The 22,385-nt window shown below is 52.1% G+C and overlaps 8 protein-coding genes across 8 annotated transcripts; 3 read left to right on the top strand and 5 right to left on the bottom strand.

Annotated features, from left to right (window-relative positions):
- Positions 1 to 459: 459 nt before the first annotated feature.
- BDV14DRAFT_197305 (flavin-linked sulfhydryl oxidase ERV2) lies at positions 460 to 1,230 on the bottom strand (the record flags this gene model as incomplete). Its single annotated transcript, XM_073772640.1, has 3 exons — positions 460 to 784; positions 848 to 976; positions 1,028 to 1,230. 3 exons carry the CDS (start codon positions 1,228 to 1,230, stop codon positions 460 to 462), a joined length of 657 nt encoding a protein of 218 aa, XP_073631036.1.
- Positions 1,231 to 1,620: 390 nt separating this feature from the next.
- BDV14DRAFT_8260 (ATP11 family protein) lies at positions 1,621 to 2,992 on the top strand. Its single transcript, XM_073777615.1, has 2 exons — positions 1,621 to 1,968; positions 2,030 to 2,992. The coding sequence occupies exons 1-2, from the start codon at positions 1,793 to 1,795 to the stop codon at positions 2,859 to 2,861; spliced, it is 1,008 nt and encodes a 335-aa protein (XP_073631035.1). The 5' UTR covers positions 1,621 to 1,792; the 3' UTR covers positions 2,862 to 2,992.
- Positions 2,993 to 3,337: 345 nt separating this feature from the next.
- Positions 3,338 to 4,818, bottom strand: BDV14DRAFT_8263 (alpha/beta hydrolase). Its single transcript, XM_073777617.1, has 4 exons — positions 4,506 to 4,818; positions 3,941 to 4,450; positions 3,762 to 3,887; positions 3,338 to 3,690 (listed from the first exon to the last, which is right to left on the bottom strand). Exons 1-4 carry the CDS (start codon positions 4,643 to 4,645, stop codon positions 3,537 to 3,539), a joined length of 930 nt encoding a protein of 309 aa, XP_073631034.1. The 5' UTR covers positions 4,646 to 4,818; the 3' UTR covers positions 3,338 to 3,536.
- A 156-nt stretch (positions 4,819 to 4,974) lies between these two features.
- On the top strand, positions 4,975 to 6,186 carry pre3 (proteasome core particle subunit beta 1). The gene is made up of 5 exons (XM_073767813.1): positions 4,975 to 5,153; positions 5,213 to 5,258; positions 5,317 to 5,331; positions 5,392 to 5,667; positions 5,723 to 6,186. Exons 1-5 carry the CDS (start codon positions 5,114 to 5,116, stop codon positions 6,045 to 6,047), a joined length of 702 nt encoding a protein of 233 aa, XP_073631033.1. The 5' UTR covers positions 4,975 to 5,113; the 3' UTR covers positions 6,048 to 6,186.
- A 1,379-nt stretch (positions 6,187 to 7,565) lies between these two features.
- BDV14DRAFT_197301 (putative cyclin-dependent protein kinase complex component) lies at positions 7,566 to 9,107 on the top strand (the record flags this gene model as incomplete). The annotated part of the gene is made up of 2 exons (XM_073772639.1): positions 7,566 to 8,798; positions 8,847 to 9,107. 2 exons carry the CDS (start codon positions 7,566 to 7,568, stop codon positions 9,105 to 9,107), a joined length of 1,494 nt encoding a protein of 497 aa, XP_073631032.1.
- Positions 9,108 to 10,744: 1,637 nt separating this feature from the next.
- Positions 10,745 to 11,944, bottom strand: BDV14DRAFT_8219 (uncharacterized protein). Its single transcript, XM_073777608.1, has one exon. The coding sequence runs from the start codon at positions 11,746 to 11,748 to the stop codon at positions 10,945 to 10,947; it is 804 nt and encodes a 267-aa protein (XP_073631031.1). The 5' UTR covers positions 11,749 to 11,944; the 3' UTR covers positions 10,745 to 10,944.
- A 636-nt stretch (positions 11,945 to 12,580) lies between these two features.
- BDV14DRAFT_168217 (Ulp1 protease family protein) lies at positions 12,581 to 14,636 on the bottom strand. The gene is made up of 7 exons (XM_073767812.1): positions 14,155 to 14,636; positions 14,025 to 14,052; positions 13,941 to 13,955; positions 13,815 to 13,864; positions 13,742 to 13,761; positions 13,129 to 13,680; positions 12,581 to 13,029 (listed from the first exon to the last, which is right to left on the bottom strand). Exons 1-7 carry the CDS (start codon positions 14,209 to 14,211, stop codon positions 12,975 to 12,977), a joined length of 777 nt encoding a protein of 258 aa, XP_073631030.1. The 5' UTR covers positions 14,212 to 14,636; the 3' UTR covers positions 12,581 to 12,974.
- Positions 14,637 to 15,155: 519 nt separating this feature from the next.
- On the bottom strand, positions 15,156 to 21,312 carry BDV14DRAFT_8175 (putative Rho guanyl nucleotide exchange factor). The gene is made up of 2 exons (XM_073777597.1): positions 16,517 to 21,312; positions 15,156 to 16,460 (listed from the first exon to the last, which is right to left on the bottom strand). Exons 1-2 carry the CDS (start codon positions 21,143 to 21,145, stop codon positions 15,297 to 15,299), a joined length of 5,793 nt encoding a protein of 1,930 aa, XP_073631029.1. The 5' UTR covers positions 21,146 to 21,312; the 3' UTR covers positions 15,156 to 15,296.
- Between the last annotated feature and the right edge of the window lie 1,073 nt (positions 21,313 to 22,385).

Here is a 22,385-nt window from a genome sequence, read left to right as displayed (position 1 = left end):
TCGCATTATTTCTATCTACTTGCATTTTAGCTAAATACAGGTGTTTGCGCACAAGCGAGATAGCACTCTTCTGCTCTGGGTCAGCTGGACCATCAGAGGCATTAGCTCTTGTGAGCGGAGTCATGCGCATGATTATGCATACTCGTGTTGCCTCCGGCTGTACTTATGTAGGGTCCCTCCATGTTTCTGTGCCTTGAAGTGGTGCTTGGAGCTTTATACCTAGAGATCAGCCCCTTCACGACAAAGCCTGTCACTTCGCACTTATAACAGTAGACGTCGCTATATTTGCAGTCCCATACTGGGCTGGTATCCGATCATATCAAAGCAAGATTAATGTACATTCAACGAACCAGCGTTGATAATTTGTATAAAAACGAATAGAAAGGGTATCGAGAAAGACGCACGGGCCGGCTTGTGCTACCGAATCTACCCTCCTCTCGTGATGCTAGATTAACTCACTCAGTGGCTGTCATGGATCAAGGCAAGGGGGTGCACTAACGGTTCCCGCGATATCTCCACGGGCGAGATGGCTTCATCACCGACACTGCTTTCGCGAGCAGCCTTATCCCCGCCATCAGAGGGACTGCTCCCGCTCTCGCCCTCTTCGTCCCCGCAGCCGCAGTCGTAGAAATCGCCGAGTTTATTGCAGTCGAACGCCGGCTTCTCAAGCATAGCGTTGACCTCGTTGTGGATGAAGCATCCCCATCCTGCAGCCGCATTACGCGACGAAACCTGCGGAGGGTACTGCTTCAGGTGGCCTTGGAAGTGTGACGCGCATTCACCGCTAGTTCTAGAGTTAGCCTTCGGAGTGCGGAGTGCGGGGAGGGATGTCAGTGGCAAAACATACCATGGATAGAGTCGCGCAAAGAGGTAGATGTATGAGCGAAGTGTCTCTTGCTGTTCTTCGGTGGGGTCTTCGGGATAGCGGGCGAGCATCGTGTGGAAATACTTCCATGTTGCGCGACCTAATTCAGCTCTGCCGAAAGTTAGCGCAGATTCGAGACTGAGCGCGCAATCTTATGCATACTTCGCTGTCTCATTGCCTAGGCGAGGCATAACAATGTCCCCCTTTATCAAGTCATCTTCGACGGGTTGGGTCTTCTCGAGGTGGCCAGGGGCTCGGACGGCGGGGCTCGGAGGTCCGTAGGGTTGAATGAACAGAACGAAGAGGAAGAATATCAGGATAGAGGCGCTAATCAGTATGCGCCTTGTGATTTGGCGATTCGCCATTGTGGTGGTAGAATAGGCTCAAAGTTCAAGGTTGAAATTATGCCGGAATGCGGGAGAAGGGGTCTCTGCGGGATTCAGTCGTTGCTGACAAGGAGAGCTGGAAACCAGTAAACGTCGAGAGTAAGGAAAGTACTGAATTTTGAAAGTTCAACGAAAGACGAATATTTGGGTAGTGAGGAAGAAGCCGCAGTTCATCTTCGGCATAAGAAAGCAGTGGCGTGAGGCCCAGAGTAGATTGTCTCAATGTAAAGGTTCCAGATCGGAGAACCCACGTGTCTCGCATTACTCGGCTTAGTCACTATGCTCGCATTTGCAGACATGTATACAACAAAATCAAAGCTTCTAAATACAAACGAATTGAAGGTATCACTCCATTAATACCTAGGTAAAATTCACCAGATTCATGCGACAGAGTCTAGACCTCACAGCGCGATCATGCTTGTCTCCAATGCGATTCGGCCTTTTGCGGGGAGAAGCTTACATAAGGCGATCCGCCAATTTTAATCGGGCTTGACTTCCCCGAGCCTCAACTTCCAATCCACTTCGTCACCACCAATTCAACATGGCGTCCTTCAAATCCCAGGCGTTCCAATCCCTCCTCCGAGGCCGAACCCCCTTCATTCGCTCCCAGCAGCGCCGCTGGGCTCAAGTCCACGATGTCCGCTTCCTCGCGACCCATCGCGACCCCAACCAGGTCCTAGAGAAGTACCGGTCGAAGCTTGATCAGAAGGCTAAGCAGTGAGTTGCGGACACGCTAGAGATACCTCCAACAGTGACCATACTAACTGATATTGTAAAGGGAGGGCTTCTCATCCGTCGAAACTCTAAAAGAAGCGCACCAAGAAAAAATCGACAAACTCCGGCGCGAAGCATCCACAATCCTAACCCCCGAACCCCCAACTCCCAGCCAAAAACCACACACTCCCCCACCACCACCCCAAGCCCAATCTACCGCACAATCGCAAGTCGCCGCCGCCGCCAAAAACGCCTCGTCAACAGGAATCAAGGCCCTATCCTCCTACCTAGACGTCGAGAAAGTGCGCGCCCTCCCAGCCAAGGAAATTGAAGCTCTCTGGCGCCTGCGATTCGCATCGAACCCGACCTCCATTTGCGCCGTTATCCCGCTCGAGACGTATGAAAGAATTAATAGCGCCGCACGCCAGAATCCGCAGTTTATTCTCCCGTTGCCGCGCACGGCGGGGGAGTCTGCTGCTCCCGAGGCGACGGGGAAGCCCGAGGAGAATACCGGTGCGGATATCCATTTCTTGCAGTGGGCTTTTCATCCGCCGGCGTCGGCGCCTACGGCTGTGAATAGCCATACGTCAACGGTGATCTTTACGCCGCTTGCTGCTTATAAGTTGCATGGTGCTTATGCGCAGCCGCATACGACTATCACGCACCACTTGGACCTTGCGGAGGACAAGGGGGTAGTCCTCATGCATGGGCAGGTTATGCCGGAGAGTGGTGTGTCGACTGCTGAGGCGACGTGGCTGGTTAGCTGTGTACAGAGGTTCTATGACTTTGGGGGACAGGCTAGTGGAAGGAAGGGGGAGCTTTTGAGGGCCTTTACACAGGGTGATGTGCAGAAATTTAAAATTGAGGAGTTGATGGTTGAGGCGGAGAGGTTGTAATGTATTGTGGTTTGGGTAGTAGATTGTATATTAGATAGATTGAGAGATAGATATCCTCGTCATTTCATTTTAGGATTGTATACCACCTCAATTCACATCTATTGCTGTGCATTTGAATGACATGTTAGTTTATCTTTGCTTGATCAACTTGTTCAAAACAAGCTTGCAGAAGACAAATGTATTAGTAAGTAAAGAACTAGCGCCTAAAGAGGTACTCAATGGAATCAGGATCCAACCCGAACGCCAATCTGAATTAAAAAACCAATGCCAACTCTAACTCCCACTCCGCATCCGCATCCGCCATTGAGATCATGAGGTCTTGAACAAGGAAAGTATGTATGCCTGGAATATTCAAATGGAAACGCAGACAAAGGGAACAAGCCTCGCGGTATTTCGGACACGTATCGCAATCAGAGGGTAGAGTTTGGGTGTGTCTGGAGAAGGCGTGGTGGTAAATTACAACAAGGGGAATCATGAGTTGAAGAGAAAAAGGGATCGCTGAGTCGCGATGTTCAGTCAAAGTGGCCAGAGAAGTTTGGCTTGTGCTTTGCCGCTGAGAGTAGCGGCTGGGCAGCATTAGGGAAATGCTGAGTCCACGCAAAGCGAGGCTGATTGATGGATGGTTTCAATGCTGTGATCAGCGTAGTCAGAGATCGTATGGCCAGAATTGGTCGATCAATGCTTGAGCACTTCTTCCGTGACGAAGGAGTGGATATGTTCGAAATAGCCCGGCTCGGCGACACTATCGTTGTGCTGGCCGTTCGGAAGAGTCCGCCATACTTTGCGGTTGGAGTTGCAGATAGCATATAGCTGTGTCATATTGGATGGCCTAATCCAGTTAGTACATCTATTATGTCCAGGATCGCCATTGCCGAGGTTATCTAGACACTAGGTACTTACGGGACAATTTCATCTTTCAGTCCACTCAGGAAAAGGATTGGAGTCTTCGTTATCTTTGGCAGAATCTCCTCGCTCGTCCATGTTTGGTGGCAGAAGCGAGCCAAGTATCGGGCAGGGGGAAAGACGCTGAACCGATTAGTATAAGAGCAAACCCCGATGCGCTCCACGGCAAAACGTACCTTGGAATCAACTTGCGGATGCTAAGGAAAGTATTCTCAAGGATCAAGGCGGCAATATCGCCTCTGTCTTCATTCTTGGCGACAAGATGAATGGAGACCGCACCACCAAGACTCTGGCCATATACAACAATCCGCGAGTCTGCCGTCTCTCCTCTTTGTCGCAAGTGGTCGAGCGCCGTCTGGGCGTCAATCTTGAGTCCATTTTCATCCGGCACCCCGGTTGATAGCCCGTAACCGCGGTATTCCACCATCAGAACATTGCAGGACAAGTATTCTTGGAGGACTTTTGCGATTGGGATGCGGTGGCCGACGTTGCCCGCATTTCCGTGGAACATCAACACTGTGAGGTTCTCTGCTCTTTTGGAGGGAGCGCGGATGAAGTAGGCATGGAGAGACACATTATCAGGGGTACGAAGATGGAGTTCCTCGTAGTCGTCGATTCCGAATTGCAGGGGTTTAGGGACACTTGTACGGGCATCGGCGGGAATATTTCGGGGGTAGATCAATTCACTAGGTAGATAATATGTCAGTTCACGAAAGTCTCCAGGTGGTTTCAAAAACAAACTTTTGCTTGAAGTATAAGAGACCACTAGCAACAACAGCCAGCCCAGACGATGCTAACACCGGAAGACGCAGGAACTGGGCGGCGTTGTTGGCCATGTTGGCTATACTCCATGACGGTGGGGGCGGCGGAGATTCGGACATGGTGAGCACGTTGTACGGAAAAGGAGGGAGTATGGAGGGTGATAGGGGATGTAGAGACTGAAGAACCCGACGACGGGCAAAAAGAAGACGAATTTTTAGCCTGGGTCAAGCCGAAACTCAATCCGACCACCACAGGTTCGATAGATGAAAGAAAGATGGAAAGTTGCATCCACTGATTGTCTGCTCAGGAGGCCATCTTGCGGGGAGGAGACGGCGGGAGGCCTGGCCAATGGGCGAGCCGGCGGGTTTCACCGCCCGGTGGAATCAGCTCCAGCTTGGTCGCCCACGTAAGGCTCGCCTGCCTTGAGCTCGGAAGCTCTTCTCATCAACATCATCCGCTCAATTCTATCTCCAAACATACACTCCCTTCTCTTCTCTCTCCGCTGCTTCTCACGCCACTCGTGAGCTTCTCTACACCTTTGGAAATCAGCGATCTCGCACATTACCTATTCCACACCAGCCGTCACAATGGTCCACGCTCACGGTGTCACGGGGATGCTCGGCGAAGGTTAGAAGCTATCTCATACCTAATGAAATGTCTTTGAGCTGTTGCTGACGTGATTCCAGATGGTATTCATGTTGACATGAACCACCTTAAGACTGGAGAGGTCAAGTAAGTTCCGTCAAGTCAAGCTTCATTCGGATGGTTGTCACTAACAGCTTCATTTCAGCCTAGGAACATCGATGTGAGTGTTCTATGATATAGTTATTGATATCGGCCAACTAACGCTATACCCCTCTTCAAGCATGGCGATCAACTTCAAAGACGGCGTTATCCTCGGAGCAGACAGTCGAACAACGACCGGATCATACATTGCCAACCGAGTGACCGATAAACTGACACAAGTTCACGACACCATCTGGTGCTGTCGGTCTGGTTCGGCCGCCGATACCCAAGCTGTGGCGGACATCGTCTCATACCATCTCAACATGTACTCTATTGTCAACAACGAGCCCCCAAGCACCCAGGTCGCAGCAGCGCTGTTCCAAGAGCTTTGCTACGAAAATAAGGACATGCTCAGGTAGGTCGACCGCATGTATCTTGGGTTCGTTGATCTTTATTAATATCTTCCATAGTGCCGGTATCATCATTGCAGGCTACGACCCCCGATGCGGCGGCCAAGTATACTCGATACCTCTGGGTGGATCGCTGCACAAGCAGGCATACTCGATTGGCGGGTCTGGTTCGACTTACATCTACGGTTACTGTGATGCCAACTGGAAGGAGAACATGACGGAAGAAGAGGGTATCAACTTCGTCCGGTCAGCACTGGGCGAGGCAATCAAGTGGGATGGCAGCTCAGGCGGTGTGATCAGAATGGTGGTCTTGACAAAGGACGGAGCGCAACGACACCTGTACTTGCCAGACAGCGGCTACACCAAGCCAGGCAAGACCAATTGAAGCTATCCACGAGGGTGATGACTATATCTTGATGCTAGCTATCAATTGAACCTCTTGTTGTTAGCTTCTTACTTATATTGCGTCATGCGTCGGGTCTTCGTGATGTATCAAACATCATGCTGGGAGCCTATAGAGACCCTCATAATATGTAAAGCTGACGAGCTGCGTCATATCCGTAGATGAGACATCATGCAAGGATCACCGCCAGATGTACCAGTAAGATTTATGACCTTCCGCTTGCCTTTCTCTGGAGGCCTGAGGCCGGTAGCCGCGACCACAGAATGTATATGACGGTATGGTGCGATGTCGGCGGACAGGGATATATAGAGAAGGTGGCAGTTGAGGCGACAGGGACCAGATGTCGTCCGGACCAGTATATAGGAAGTCGGGCGGGGACTGGTACAGGCAATGAGGGTGGGTTTCGGCATCACGACTATCTTTCCCGACCACCAATCATCCGATCATCACCACCAGGTGCTCCCCTAACGAACCGCCATTCGCCGGATCCAGCCCTTGTATGCCCGGCATGAATCCTGCTGTCTCCCGTTCTGGATCTTGGATTTCATACCTGTCCCTCAGATTCGGAAGCTAGCAATCATGTGGAAACAAGAGCACCAGTCCCAGGGGCGTTTGCAAGAAAAAGGAAGCAGGCGTTGTACTTGGCAGGAAGCTGAGATTGGGCGAACAGAATGCTTGTTGGGTGCTGCTCACCGTTTCGCGGGCGATGATGTGAGGTATATTCTCCAAACCCAGCATTCTTCCGTGCTGCAAAGAGTTGAATATCTCTATGAAACCAAATATCGAGAGTTGTTGAGTTATCGCGGTGTTTGTTGTGTAGACTGCTGACTGTTGTGGTGGATCCCTCAGTGACAAGCAGAGTGACCCAAACCGTCACTGCATCGCAATCATCACTGACTGACACTGACACTGACCACTTTGTCTTGTCGAGGCCCTTCTCCCTCCGCCACCTTCAAGTTAGCCTCCCTTCTCTCCTTCTCCCCTCTGCCCTTTTCTTGGCTCTATCCTCTTCTCTACTTCTTCTTCTTCTCTACCCAATTCAATTCATCCTGTCGCAATGGGCTGCTCCATTGTTGTCTCTCGCTCGTGAATCCCTTCCGATTCAAGCCTGCCTGCCCGGGTCGGAGTGCGCTGCGCATCCTTCCCAAGTGCTCTGGCCCTCCGCGATCGTTCTACACCGGGGTATCTGCTATTTCCGTTGGTAATCCTTGTTGATTGTACTATCCGGCCCCCGCGTCATCTCCCTTATCTTCTCGCCGCATTGCTCATCTTCCCCTCATCCGCGTCTTGTCTCCCTTTGCCGTGGTTACTTTGAGCTTCCAGCCCCCCTCATTGCATGCTCTTAATGCCGGACTGTCGCTGACGTTAACTTTAGAGCCCTGTGGCTCAATTTCATATTCTTAATCAGCGCGATCACTTTTCCTCCATTTCGTCACTCGGGGCATGCAATCGGCCGTCCTCCCTCACCCGCAATCGGACCATACTGCTAGTACGTACACCATGCTAGGAGGCGCCGTCCCCTCCTCGGAATCTAGTTATCGACCGTCTTCACGCCAATCCGCCCAGCTGTCATCGAATTTCGAGTCTGGTAGTTCCATCTCGACCTCGACCAACACTACCCCCACCTTGCCTGCCCCGCCATCGGCTTCTGCCGCAGGTTCAGCCCGATTGACTTCCCATGATGTCCCGGCCTACATCAGCCGATCCTCTTATACTAGCTCACAATCCACCTCAGATTCTTCAACGGTCACGCCGGGACCGACGCCGCACCAATCTGTATCCATGAATCCGCCAACATCGGGTCGTCCGCCGCGTGCCGACCCTAGTGCCTATTCTTCTCAACCGTCTGGTTATGGCGGACAGACGGGCGCTGCTGTCGCAGCTTCCTCCGGGAGACATGCAGGGAGTCATTCCTCACCAGCATCTCCCCAGTTGAGACCGACATTACAGTCCCTCCGATCCCTAGGTGGCTCCGAAGCGAGTTCGCCTAGTCGCATCAAAATTCGGGATCTGTCGCATATTCAGAGCTTCGCAAGCGAAGAGTTCCTTGCGCAGTCGCAGCGGAACCGAGTACCGGGCTCCTGGGCTCAAGAGCGCCAGTTCGAGATCAGTTCCATGCCGGTCACGGACATCATCGAAATGGTCGCCGGGCTCTTGACCAAGATCACCACTACAAACGATACACATCATGAGCAGGTCCATCGACAAATACCACCCGTTGATGGGTCGAGCAACTTGACTCAACAAGCGCATAGCGTGCTAGCGTTCCATGGGAAGAACGTCCCAAGCATAAGTATCTTGAGTTACTTGACCCGGATACACAAGTACTGTCCGACAACCTATGAAGTATTTCTCAGTCTCTTGGTTTATTTCGACCGTATGACCGAGATGGTGAACAAGGGCCAGTTAGAGCGCCTTCGGGGTCGCTATACTCGGACAGATGCCTTGCAGTCTGAGTCGCCAATACGGCCGAGATCTTCAGAATCATCTGTTGCACCGCGGGCTCATACGTCACCGATGGTGACACCTCCACCGTCCGCTGGGATTGCAGCGCAAGACCCAGCAACAGACTCACCTATTTCACCTACGGTAAATCCACAGCAAGCAGAGGACGGCCTGTCACATTTCTTCGTTGTCGACAGCTTCAACATTCATCGGCTAGTTATCGCCGGCGTGACCTGCGCGAGTAAATTTTTCTCTGATGTATTTTATACTAACTCGCGATACGCAAAGGTATGCTTTCCTTGCCAATTTTCTTGATCCCAGCTGATCACTCCACAGGTCGGAGGTCTACCCCTACCCGAGCTCAACCACCTTGAACTTCAGTTCCTCCTGTTGAACGACTTCCGACTCTCTATTCCTGTGGAAGAACTGGAAGCGTACGGCACGATGCTTGTGGAGTTTTACGCACGAGAAATCGTGGCTCAACAACAGTCTCAGCCGCAACCTCAAGTAGGGCTATCGGCTGATTCGGATGCAATGTACATGCGCTCTCGCGACACCCGCCAGCCGGAAGTCCGCCAAACCAGCACGCCGCCTTGAAGTTTCCCAACTCTAAGCTGGCTGGCTGCCATGACCTGATGGTCGGGGAAGATAGCCGTGATGCCGAAACCCATCCTCATCTCCTCCTTGCCTGTGTCAGGGTACTGCTAGTCCCCGTCTATATACTGGCCAACACCTAGGACTAGCGCCTTGTCGATACGATCAACCCCATATGCTGTTCCAACAGCGGCCAGACGGATCATCATACTGCACATCATTACATATTCTCATCGAACGAACTGTCCTCTTTGGCATTATGAGACCCCTCTTGATGCCTGTCAGTCTGTGTTTCAAACCAGACACGAATGACCTGACTTCGACATATCCGTACTATACCCTCCAGTCTGTTTTACCTATCTACTACACCTACTAGTCCCATGCATGGCCTGGTGATCTGCTCCTCTCCGCATCTCATATATCTCATCCTTGCCTTGTCTACCATACCTAGTCGAACACTCGGTACCTAGCCTTCCAAGGTACATATTGTTATTCTCGTCGTCAACTGCATATCGGATTACCCTCATGATGGTTGGCATTTCTTGGGCGTTGTCGTTGTCTTCTATTCTTATGCGCTGTGCTTTCCAATTCTCATCCTGTCGTTTCTTGTCCTTATCTTCTGATGTACGTTGGGCGTCTTGATTGATAGCTTTTGTAAGATTGAGGTTTACTTCAATTCTACTTTCATCATGAACTGCTAACTCACACTCTTCTCTTTCCTTTATTCGCCCGTCTACTCGTCTTCTATACCCGAAACGCAGTATTGAATGAATGGTGAACTAAGCCTCTTGATTGTAGATGTGATGTCAAGGCAGTAAAGTAAATCAGTGTCCAGGTCACAAGAGTCAAGACCGGACAGACCAGAAAGTTATGTACAAGACAGAAAACATTGAAACCACATACGCTGTATATACTTCTCCACACTCCGCATCCCCTTACATGACTAAGCACCATGCCAAGATCCATCTCAACCTCACTTCCATCAACAAACATCTCCATGTCATCCCCAGCCCCAGCCATTCACCTTTCTCTATCCCGTACCCTTGCCCAGTGGCATGTCGATGGCGGTCGTCGGTGTCGTTATTGTTGTTGTTGTTGTTGTCGATCGAATCGGTTTGTCGTGGGCGATGTTTCCCGCCAATCAACTGTATCTGTCAGTTTACTTGACTTACTATCAAAGTGAAGAAAGGCAAGACGTACCCCCATCGCCCTCCCTAAAAGCCAACAGTCCCGGTGGTTATCAATTCACATCGAGTCGTTCCTAGAAGAAAAGAAAGAAAGAAAGACATCCCCATGCCGTCCCCAACCCCACCATACACCTTTCAGCTTGCCCTATGCCCAGTGGCATGTCAACATCCCCAGAACGTCCTCAACCCGCCCATACCACTTCTTCCCAATCCACGCCCAGTGGCCTATCTAATTAACTACCTATCTACCTATCTGAACTATATACCTATCTAAACATCCCCAGTCCATCCCCAACCCCACTATACCCTTTCAGCTAGCCCTATGCCCAGTGGCATGTGTCAACGTCCCCAGACCGTCCCCAACCCCGCCATACCCACTTCTTCCCTGATCGAATTGCCTCCGCGGGTGCTCGACGACGGACTTACGACTTATGCACCTGCGTACAGGCGTGCGCCATTACCCCTGTAAAGAGGACACCGTCACTCGACGTCTTCTGATCTGCTGCACGTTAGCACCATCATCATCAACAACATCACCCTACCATGGTAGGATGACTTACCGAAATAGAGAATAAGTCTCACCACCAAGGGTCCCAGCAAGACACTACACCCATCTATAAACCATTAGCGCAGCAGATTGTCCCGCAGGACAATCACCAAAAGAAAGAAGAAACGAGCGACGTCAGGGCAACGAGCCCCATAACAACATATAAGTTTGGCCCCCCGCGGACCTCAGAGGTAAGGACCCTCTGTGTCTGAGACGCACTGCGTCTCGGCAAAACGAGCGTGAATGATCCGTCGACTTGTGCGGTCGACTGCGCAAGTGTGTCGTTGGCAACGACGGGGGCGGGGAAGAGCGAGCGGCGGGAAGCGTAAGGAACGTGGACCGATTGGAACCGGCGGCTCGAGGGAGCGAAACGAACGTCGGTGTCGGCGACGGAAGGAGCGGCGTCGTCGGCGAAGGTAACGCGCTTAGCGGGGGCGTTGATCCAACGTGGGACGACCTCGACGGTCTTGGTGGCCGAGAAATGAACGTGGCGGGTGCGGTCGGTTTCGATCCAGCGAGTCACGGTGGAGACGGTGTCGTTCTCCGGGACGAAGGACACTGACTTCTTCATCTTGCGTCCACCGTTGGCCGAGGCCGCGGGCTTAGCTGTCCAAAGGATGCCAGTAGGGCGAGTAGAGACCGTGAGGATTGCCGCGTTGCGTTGCAAGGCGGACTTTTTCGGCTGCGGCGCCTGGGCGGACGGACGCATTGGCGAGGTAGACCTTTTGGCGAGGCAAGATCTACGTCCGTTGTTGGCCAGGCGAGCAGTCGAGGCAAAGAATGAGCGGACGCTGTCTCGGGGCTCCGAGGACAGCACAAACGAGGGGCGGCTAAGACCGGGGTTAGCAGAGAGTGAAACTGGTCTCACCTGAGAAGAGGGGGAAGAGAAGAGGCCAAAGAGGCGAGGCATCGCAAATCTGGCCGAAAGCAAAACGGAGGAAGGGCAAGAAAGAAGCAGCAGAAGCAGGGCACCAAAGAGATGTACGATCAAACGCAGCGTGAGCAAAGCACGATACTAGCAATCGAAACAACCGGAGGTGTGAAGAGGAAGAGAGAAGAAGAGAAGAGGGAACAGCGGGAGGAAAACAAGAGCTTATAAAGGGCAGACGCAGAGTGGCAGTTCTGGTTGGGGCAGCGACGTCGGTGGTGAGCACATTATCAGAAAGAGAAGGAACCCTCCCTGTCATAGCAACCATCGCCGTGCATACTACAGAACAGCCAGAGACACCTCTGGAATCGTCAGAAAGAGTTGAGTTTGGGCTTGGATACGGCTACATCTACAAACGGATCTATACAAGACAATTAAGCTCTAGGTTCAGCGCTAGAAGAGCTTAACAGGCGTTGTGTCACCCCAGGAGGCTGATTAGAAGTGCCGCACGCCAGCATCAACAACTGCCAATAGAGGGAAGGAACACTGCGGTCCACCGGGTGCCGCGTACCCGGATGGCATGTGATGATGGTGCTGAAGGAGAGGGACTGACAGCAGTGGGGACAATGTGAATGAGGTAGGTCAGTATACAGTGGTTGTCCAGAGTTGTTGGTGAATGACAGGCAGACTGTGTATGAGAACAAATATAACGAGTCGTCGTCTCGGCCGGAGGTTCCAGCAGGCTCTGTTTACGTTTGATTGTGCTGGGGAACAGAGAGAGCTTAATAACAAGACCTGCAAAGGTTTATATTGTCCCTAGATCGAGAAAGAAAAAACAGGTAGGTGCAAGTGTTAAAGTAGTAGAATGAAAAGCCCTAAGTGACCATTGGGTCTACGTTCGCAAGGTCTGAAACCAACTACAAGCAAAGTAGAACCAGAAATAATGAATAAAAAGCTAAAAGCCATCATGCAATTGCCATAAGTAGAGTAGTCTCTGAAGTGTAGTAAGTTTATCGATGATAGTAAGCGATGAGAAAGAACAGAAATGAAAAGGCATCAGCACAGTGCAATCACATCAAATACGTCACTTCATATCCATAACGCTCGTCGGTCCCATAACAAGCAACCTCATTACGCCTAATGCGCGCTCCTGAATTCAAAGCAAACAATCAATTAATCAATGTCAAGCCATGAGTACGCCGTCGTCACGAGAGTATGAAAACGAGTATATGGTATGTACGCGTAGTAAGAGGACGTCAGGATGATCGCTATTCAATCCGCGGCGGACTCCTCGATTTCTTGCCAGCAGGGCTCAAACTAGCTCTGAAGACCGGATCGTGCGTCGTCAGCAACAGAAGGGGGAATAGAAGTAGGGAGAGGATAAAGGAAACGAGTCTGGGGCTTAAGCCCGGGAGTACATACGATCTTCGCCGCTCGCCTTCTTTGCGGAATCCCTCGATTGTCTTGGCGATTTCCTTGCGTCCTGAGCGCGCGTCCACTTTCCACCCGCCTAGACTCATGCTGATTTTCTCGTTGGAGTTGGCCTTGAGTAGTCGTTTTAGCAGCAGGTGTCGCATGCTCAAGCAGACGAATACACCGCAGTCGCTGCCGTTTTCTTGTACGGGGGAGTCTTCAAGGTTGATGAACCGGATTGTGCGATTGAGAAGTGCGCCGAACTTCATGGTGACCGTCTTGGCTTCCCAGTAGTTCCCCGGTGGTAACGAATCGTAGTGGAAGGCTACACCGTCTACTATCGAGATCAGGAGGAGAGACCAGTGTGTGCCGCCTTCAGCTTCGGTCACGTTTCGGCAGTCGTTGACGGGGAGGAAAACATGCGTTGTGCGGGAGAAGTCCGGTAATGCATCGCGGAGAGAGTGTGGGTTGGGCGTTTGTAGGATCATAAAGGACATGCTCGGTCGGAGGAGAACGATATCGGAGGACTTGTACTGTGATAGAAACTCGCGTTCCAGATATCTGCAAGTCGGTCAATGGTCAGGACGATCACAGCGCAAGCGCATCCCCAACTCGAACTTACTCCTCCCAGAACGAGATGATCTAGTAGCAAGTTAGCTTCCATGTTCACTGCAGTTGGCATTGATCAAACGCACATTATCCGTAAGCCAGTCATCCTTAAGAGACTGTAAATCTCCCCTTGTTACTACACTCGGAAAACCAGTCAGTAGCCGTCCCAATACCATCGCAAAGCAAAGTATAAACGCCAATGGGCAACATACACCGAATATCGTGATCTGCGAGCTCCGATCCAGTCAGAACAGCTCTTCCCAAGCCCAGTAGACAACATCCTCATCAAGACTCACAACTAAGGTATGCGTCATCCGGATTCAACTGCAGATCGTTAGTCTCCACCTAGTCCAAGAACAAGACAATAGCATGACCTCGGCGCAAACGCAGAGTGCCGAACCCATCTTGTATGGGCGCAAGACATACCGAATCCCCAAACCGCCTCATCCTCTTCTGCAACTTCCCAAGTTTACCGTCATGCATTGTATGTATGTATGTATGTATGTATATACCCAATACTCTACCCGCAACTGGATCTATGCTGTATACTGCCAAGCGCAACCGGTCTCTAGCAAAACGACTCGGCCTTCGAGAGGAAAGGGTGAAGACGCCCGACCGGGGCCGGGATGGGATATAAGAGAGCAACGTTCGATGAACTGAAAAAGTCGAGGACCCCGGTGCTGAAATAGTCCGCTTCCTGGTCGGATTCTCGTGGGGTGTACAAGGCGGCGCGGGAGGTGGCTGGTCGGAACACAAGTGCGGATAGGGTGTCGCACTGGGATAATGCTCGTAGCGAGAAGAGGACTGGAAAGTGGAAGGTGAAGTCGTGAGTATGGGCGATTGAGCGAATTTTGGAGAGAGAAATGGAAAGAGGAGTTGGCTGCCTGCAGGACTGGCGACAAGCGACGATCGGGCTGCCAGAACCAGACCAAGACTGGGAACAAGGCCACTCACTCTGGGGAACATTGTGGCGCAGCAGACGGGTTCTCACGTCACCTGTGGCGCTGTGGCTTGCTAAGGCTGAACTGAAGAATCTCAATTTCTCGAGACTCTTACTCCGTTCTTGACTGGTACTTAAGCTTTACAGTGTAAATATGAGGCTGGAAATTATTGTGTCAAGGGGTATCTAGATGTACATTCCACGGCCATCCTTGCGGATATGCAGTTTCTCTTCCTTCAAAGCGGCCGAAAAGCAAACACCGGCTCCTGCTGAGCAAATAACCACAAAGTCGCTCGCCAAACATATTAAATGTGAAACAGAGAAGCAAACAACAATATCCGCACATTCTGCTAACAACTAGTACATGCCACTAGAGAGTTTGACAGAGAGAACTGCACAGTACAGGGTCGGCCTTGTCAGTGTAGACCGTCCGTAAGAATGGAATGATAGAATATGAGAACATGATCGTCAGTCGTAAGTAGATCCAATCGGATCTGGCATAAATAATGGACTATAGAGTTGCAGAGCCTCAGGGGTTTGGTGAGCCTCTGCCCTCGGTTTCAGGAATTCGGAGGATGGATGATATGATGGTGAGGGATCATGCACGAAGCTCGCGGGTGAAGCTGGCTCAAGCGGAGAGTTTGGCAAAGTGCTTGTTCCAGATCCAACCAACTTGGTGCGTTGAGTCGTCTTGATTGCGCGCCAGCCAAAGCTCGCCCTTCTCGGCAATGACATCGAATATCTCACCCGCGACGTAAGTCAAGTAAGGATATCCAGCCTCCCGACGAGCGCGGTCGATATTGAACTCGTAGATGCTAGCCGCGAGGAACAGGACGGCGGGCTCTTTGGTCGGGTTGGCCTCTGAGCCAGTGGGTTCCTGAGGGTTGTCTGACATTGGCATTGCTGATGAGAAAAAGCCAGAGTAACGACCAACAGGAGGCGTAGGTTGATTCTCGTCTGCAGCGTCGCTGTTGCTCGGGGGTCGAATGACGTCCGCGAGGAATGGCGTGTCGAGACTTAAACTTGGAAGCCTAGGGAAAGATTCTGGTGGATGCGACTGTGTCGAAGGAACAGAGACAGCCGATGCGCTGTCCATCTGTTGCAGAATTTGAGCTCTGGGCAACTCCGAAGTCTCAGCCATAGGTCGTCCTGACAGGGCCGAATCGGCACGGTGGCGGGTGAAAGATATTGTAGATTGGGCATCAATGTTTGGCGACTGAAAAGACTGGTTGCTAGTGCTAAACTCGTGCGAAGCTTTCGGGGACTCGTCCATAGCCCGGGTACTCGAACTATGGACCGTGGAGGGACGACGAGGAGAGCTGACACCCGCTGAAGGCGTGTTGAAGTTGGCCGTGTCTGCGAGTAAGGAGCCATTGCAAATGCCAAGAGATAGAACCTGTGCTTCTGAGAAGGTAAACCGCCCGCTCCAATCATCAACAATTTTCTGGACGTCTTCGGGGAATGAATCGATCAGGGGTCCAATCTTCTTCTGCAGAAGGATGTACCATGTGGTCTGAATCTGGACAAAGTTCTTCAGACATGCCTCCATCAGCTTGGCTGTAAGAGAATAGAGCTTCGGGAGTTCGTCTTTCAGTGTCTCATTGAGGGCAACAAATTGATCTGCTTGCTCAGCGGTTTTCTTATCTGGTTTGTCCCCTCGAGCTTTGATGCCCTTGAAGCGCGCATAGTCCATCAGACGCTTATCTCGCTTCTTCATAACTCTTTGCGGGCCTTCATGGAGCCTGAGTAGGGCGACCATTGGGTCAATGACGCTCTTTCGGACAACATCAAGCTAGAAAAAATGTTAGCAAACTTCGCATCAATCTCGGTTACAGTTCAAACACTCACATGTTCAGGCAGGGTGGCTGCCATGATGTCCTGCACAGATATCTTGAAAACACGCCACTTCCCTTCAAGCTCGGGATAGCTAGTCTGGAAAACGTCGATAAATCCTTCGATAGCGGTGACAAACTCGAGGAAGCGATCGAGAGAGCCCTGAGTTTCACGGGTGTACATTTCAGCGTCGCGCATGACGACTTGTAGCTGAAAGAAATTGTCGCCGAATCTCTGAGCGAGAGCGTCGTAATCCTTATCAGCCACCATTTCAGTCATGCCTACTTGCTGTTTCAACTTCTCCGTGCGACGACCAAACGCTTTGGACAACCCCATCCTCACATCCGATTCTTTCCTCTTTCGCCCGACAACCTGTCCAACCACGTCCGCTCGTCTCTTCATCTCGTTTATACGGACGGAGATGTTGGTCACTTCCTCTAGACCTTTCACGAGTGACGCGTGATCTGGATGCTCAGGCGGCGTCGAATCGAGAAGTTCGGAAAGTAAGAGAGGGTACTTCAGGATACGTTGCACTGGCTTAACAAGCAGGGAGTCCAAATCCCAGGCGCTTGTAAGGTCGGACGCCCATTCTCGGCACTCATTCAACCATATTGACACATTTTGACTCCGTTGGAGCAACTGGAGCTTCTTGTTGGCCGCGTCGTGGTTCTTGAGGTATTCCGCGTAGACCTTCTCCATGTGGGCAATGTGAGTCAAGAAGACCTGGCCAACGAAAGTGGCACTGTCCTTCTGCTGTTCCGATGGTCCCCCTTCGGACGATTCTGGATCATTCTTGGAAGCATGCAGACTTCGGCCACTACGCTTGCTACTCCACCGCTGTGACTTGGGCATGATATACACACTCTTAGCCGCCTCTTTCAAGGCGTCCTGGAAAGTCATGGAGAATTGCACAATCTGGTCGGAATTGGCGAAGAGAATCTTGATATCCTCCGCAGATAAGTCCAAGCACGAACTCGATGTTCCCTTGTAGATGTCATCCACAACCTTCATGTCCCTCCCAAAGGTGTATTCGGTGTCGACAAGCTCCTTGATCACATGTCTTCGCTTCTTGAGGCGGCGCTGCTCCGGAGATGGGGAGGAAGAGTCGGGACGGGCTTGCTCCAAGCTTGAAGGCACTAACGAAGTCGCAGACGAGTGCCTCGCTTGAGGAGAAGGCGAAACTTCATGTTGCCTGAAGGAGTCATCGCTGCTGCCAGTGCTGTGAACCGGACCGAGCGGCGCAAAAGCGGTGGTTTCTGAAGCCTGTTGTACAGGCTGGATACTGTGGGGATACTCCAGGGACTCTTGAAGAACGCTGATCCTCGCTTGCGCATCCTTTGGCGGCGGTGGGGGATCGTGTCGAGGCATTGATGGAATACTGAGCCCCTGAGGCTCTGACTCCTGGGGCGATTGGATGTTTATGGCCAGACCGAGACCTGTGCTACCATCTGTGTTGTGCGACGTTTGAGGGTTGGATGTCACAAGCCTTGGTGTTGGTGCACCGTCATTTTGGGGGCTTGCATCGGCGGTTTGCTCCTGCGGTGCAGATGCATCATCGGCTGCAATCTGCATCCAGTCCATGATAGACGGAGAAGCATGTTCCCAATCATCGCGTAGCACCAAGCTAGCAGCAGTATGTGAAAGCCTATCAGATGCGGGTATTCCGTCAACCTTGGATACCATTACAGGGTCATCAGTCAAACTATCAGTCCTTCCGTCCGCCCTGAGATCTTGAGCGGAAAGACGTGGTTCAGGAGACGCGCGAAGATCAAGGGGAAGGCTGTTGGGTCTGCCACGGGCAAGCTCTTCAAGATAAAGCTGGGTCATTTTCTTCGAATCCCAGCCACCAAGCTTCGCCAGACTTGGTGTCTTTGAGTGTCCGAACGGCCTGCGGAAGGTGGTATCTTCTTGCCTCACCTCATGGCCTGTTTCGACATTAGGCGCAGTGGCCGTGATTGCCTGGCTTTCAAGGTCGGATGGAGTAATTGACGAGGCAGAGCATGACTGTGTCGCAAGTTCACTATCCTCTACGGACTGATGCAATTGAGAAAGGTCATCTCCACTGCCATCACATTGGCCATCGGTGGAATGTTGATTGCGTAAAGATGAAGACCATGAGCTCATACTCCATCTATTCGATGCGTCCACGGTAGGCTGGTTGTTCTGTGTGTGTCGGTCCGACGTCTCCTGAGGTCCAGTGTGCGGCAGATCATCGAGACCCAGTCGACCCCTCAGTAAGATTGGAATAGGCTCCTTATCGTCATTATCAGAGAAGCCATAATCCTGTTCGTCACACGAGGAGCTGCTGGGACTCGACTCGCGAATGCGCATAATCTCACTCAATAAAGTTCTGTGGGAGGTATGCACATCCTGTTGGGATATCTCTGCTTGGGGCTCAGGGTCGAATGTGGTCACAGGCGAGTCTTCAGAGCAAGAAGTCGCAGAAGATGCCGGGGGCTGATGGGCTGGCTCGGGATTCTTTGTCTCCTCTTGCACTAGCATGGGATGCCCTAGAGTCGGCGAATCCATCGTCGTTGCGTGGGGGTTGACAATCGGGACTTGGGTATCAAGATGAAGCTGAGGGCAGACCTTCCCATCTCCCTGCTCTTGCGTTTCGTCCTCAAAAGGGTCCGCAGAATCATCTATAACAGTGGCCGTATCGTCCGGTTGAGCAGCTGGCTCTGGAGTCACGGGCTTGAGCTCACTTGGTTCGGGGTTAATGGGCGTAACATCCTCGGACTTTGAAAGATTTTCGTGCGCTGAAGCTCGACGGCGAAGTTCTGCAGCCTCCTCTTCCCTTCTCTCATTCTCTTTAACCGTACGGTTGAAAGCTTGCTGGATCTTTTGCCGCCGGGTCGCGAAGTCAACGTTCCCTAGTTCTGGTAATCTTCGTTCTCGTGGTCTTGAGTTTCGCAGTTCTCGTTCTCGATGGATTTGTCTCTGAAGGTTTGACACTGTTTCTCCAACTCGCCCTTTGGATGCGTTGGAGGCAGGCGGACCGGTGTGTGATACGGGTTGGCGTGGTCGAGAACTGCGTAAAGGGGGCGATTTCTTTTGGGGCGGCGCAGCTATGTAGGCTTCTAGGAGGGGGCTCTTGTCGGCGAGTTTCGTACGTGAACGGCCATAACCTGTTTCGCGCCTTCCGCGAGGAGCGGGGGTCGTAGTCGTAGAATGCACTGTTTGCCCGCGCGTAACCAGGTCGCGTGGAGATTTTGTTGATGGTTTGGGAAGGCGGCTAGAGCCTTTTGGCGGTAAAGGTGTTTGCGGATTGAAGCGACCACTCACGGGTGATTGAGCTTTCGGGCTCGACGGTGAGGATTCGCCAGAAGCGGAAGGTGAATTAAGGCGGTGGGAGGAGATAGGAATTCGAGACTTGGAATGGGAGTTGTCCAGGTACGTGCGCAACCCAGGCTGCAAGGGGGCGGAGACCGCCATGTCAAAGTCGGGCGAGTGCGTGCTCGCACCCACGAGCTGACTTTCTGGAATATCGCTTCTTGTCCGCCGATGGCGATTCGAGCTTTCCCCAGTACTTACCGCTTCTAAGAACGGGGTGCGCCCCAGATACCACGCGGTCGGAGTTAGCGGTGTTTGGTTGGTTGAGGTATCAAAGTGATCTAGAAAGGCAGGGTTTGGACTGGGGATGCTCCCTTCAGAGCCGCGACGTCGCAGATGGGATGGTATCCCATATCCCTGGAGATTTGTGTCGACCGTGAGTAACTCCCCGAACAAAGGGCGACGTGGAAGAAGATTCGATGGTTTGTAGTCGTCCAACGAACTATCCTGCAGGTCGACTGTGTTCAACTTTGGCGTCACAATGTGTAATGAGGAATTTTGGGACACGTCTTCTGTCACAGCCCACGGAGAAGCTTGGTGACTCTGTGTCGTTGAGCCGCCAGTGTCTCGCCTGCGAGACGGCGCGCCAGGTAGTATATTGTGCTCTGTTGGGACAGGGCTAGAGGCCCTGGAGTGGTCTGTGGAAGCAGCTGCAGAAACGGACGGGATTGGAAGAACTTGATCGACGTTGTTGTTGAACTTGTTGATCAGGTCTTTGAATGACGACTGTTTCGAGCGCACCGCCGAGGGTCGCACGGAGGACGTGCCGCTTGGAAAGTCAGACCCGCCGCGTCGAAAGGTGTCGGACACTGAACGGTATTGTTGATTCTGGTCTACACTCGACAGACCCGATAAAGTGGCAGGTCCCGAGTGCACACGTTGTTGTGGTGTATATACAGGGTGGGCCTCCGCAGCTGGATTGGGCGTTCCGGACAGGGAACTGGTATCCCTCCTGATCCCAGCGTTGTCCTCTAATGGTAATATAGGCGAGAGCGAGCGGTAATATTCGTCAGGATCGGGAGAAGATCGATGGTTATGGCGGTTAGGATAGCCGTGCGGAGCAACGGTCGCGGGTAACGCGAAGGGCTGTGAGCCTGAGACACCCTGCTGGGTAGCACCGTATGCGGTACCTGACCAGGAGGAAGGCGGTCGCGAAGATTGAGAGGTTAGCGAAGAGTCGTGAGCGCCGGTATGGGAAAGAGCGTCGTAGAAGCGTTCGGAGATGGGCGAGGAGAGGCGGCGGGAATGGGGAGCAGCAGCGGCGGCGGCGTCAACGAAGCCAGAAACGTGTTCGACATCGCTGCCGGACATTTTTCATACATGGGCGAGGCCGCCCTGTTTTCGATTTTAAAATTCAGATAAATCAGGTTAATGATTCGGCAGATTGGGGATCCTTCAAACAGCAATGGTTGGTGGAGATCGAAGCAGATCAAGGATGCTAGTCTGCGATGCGTTGTTCACGGCTGGTGGCCACAGGCAGTGTTGCAGATGGACCAGCCAGAACTACAAGGCAATCGTCACCGGGTGGTACTACCCAAATAAAGCGTCATATTTGAAACCCAAAGCAAAGATCACCACCAAGCTCCAACGGGTGATCTGAGGCCTGTGTCCCGAGCGGACTGCAGAGCAAGATTGACGTGCAGCAATCAGGAGCGAGCCGAAGCAGACAGTGGAAGGGGGTGGTTGGCGAAGAGAGCGTGGGATAAAAGGGAGGATGATAAGGCGACAGGAGGAGAATGAGTAGTCGAAGAGAGAAGGCGGAAGAAGGTGGAAGTGGAAGTGGTGGAAATGGACGTTGGACGGCGTTGCAGTAGTGAGTTTAGATGGAGCAGGGGTTGAGGGGAAGTCACAGGCCGGCGAACAAGATGTGCCTGGACTGCTGCAATAATGGCGGCAATAATGTCAGAACTCAACCTACAGTGGTCGGAGACTCGAGAGCAGTAAATCCAGAGCAGTAACTCGAGAGCAGTCAGTAGACTCGAGGAAATGAAGGAAGAAAAGGCAGTCTGGATGGAAATACGTCCTGGATCGTCACTGGCGAGCTCAAAGTCTGGGAGAGACAGCATTAGCAGCACTGCGAGTGGGCCGCACACCAGCCCTGTCCTGTTTAGTTCCTGTCTAGTAAGTTCACTACAATCATTTCTATCCAGAGAATAAGCAAAGATGCGATACACTGTTGGGCGCTTGGTTTCACTTTCAAACGGCGATCGCCTTGGGTCAGCCTCTGAATTACTGCTATTGTCCATGCTCTTCCCCAGGTCAGGACACCCTGAGTCCCTATTATTGCTGCACTGATATCTGACTCCAAGAGACAAAGGATCTGAGACCCGGAAGTCTATCGAATTCGGCGCGGCTTCGGCTTTGAGGACTTTCTTTGTCTCATTCCTCATCGGGCTCTCGCCCGAGCCCAAGCCCGCCAGCACAAAGAACTCGAACGCTTGATCGACGATCGAGGTTCTCAAAGGTAGACTAAGCAGGATTATTTCATTTCTCTGTCGAGAACAAGGAAGAATCCCAGCAACTGCAATGTTCTGGAAAAGCGGATGATTGG

Source organism: Aspergillus stella-maris (assembly GCF_047715825.1).
Source record: "Aspergillus stella-maris strain CBS 113639 unplaced genomic scaffold BDV14scaffold_10, whole genome shotgun sequence".
Classification (NCBI taxonomy): domain Eukaryota; kingdom Fungi; phylum Ascomycota; class Eurotiomycetes; order Eurotiales; family Aspergillaceae; genus Aspergillus; species Aspergillus stella-maris.
This window is presented reverse-complemented; position numbering and strand designations above follow the sequence as displayed.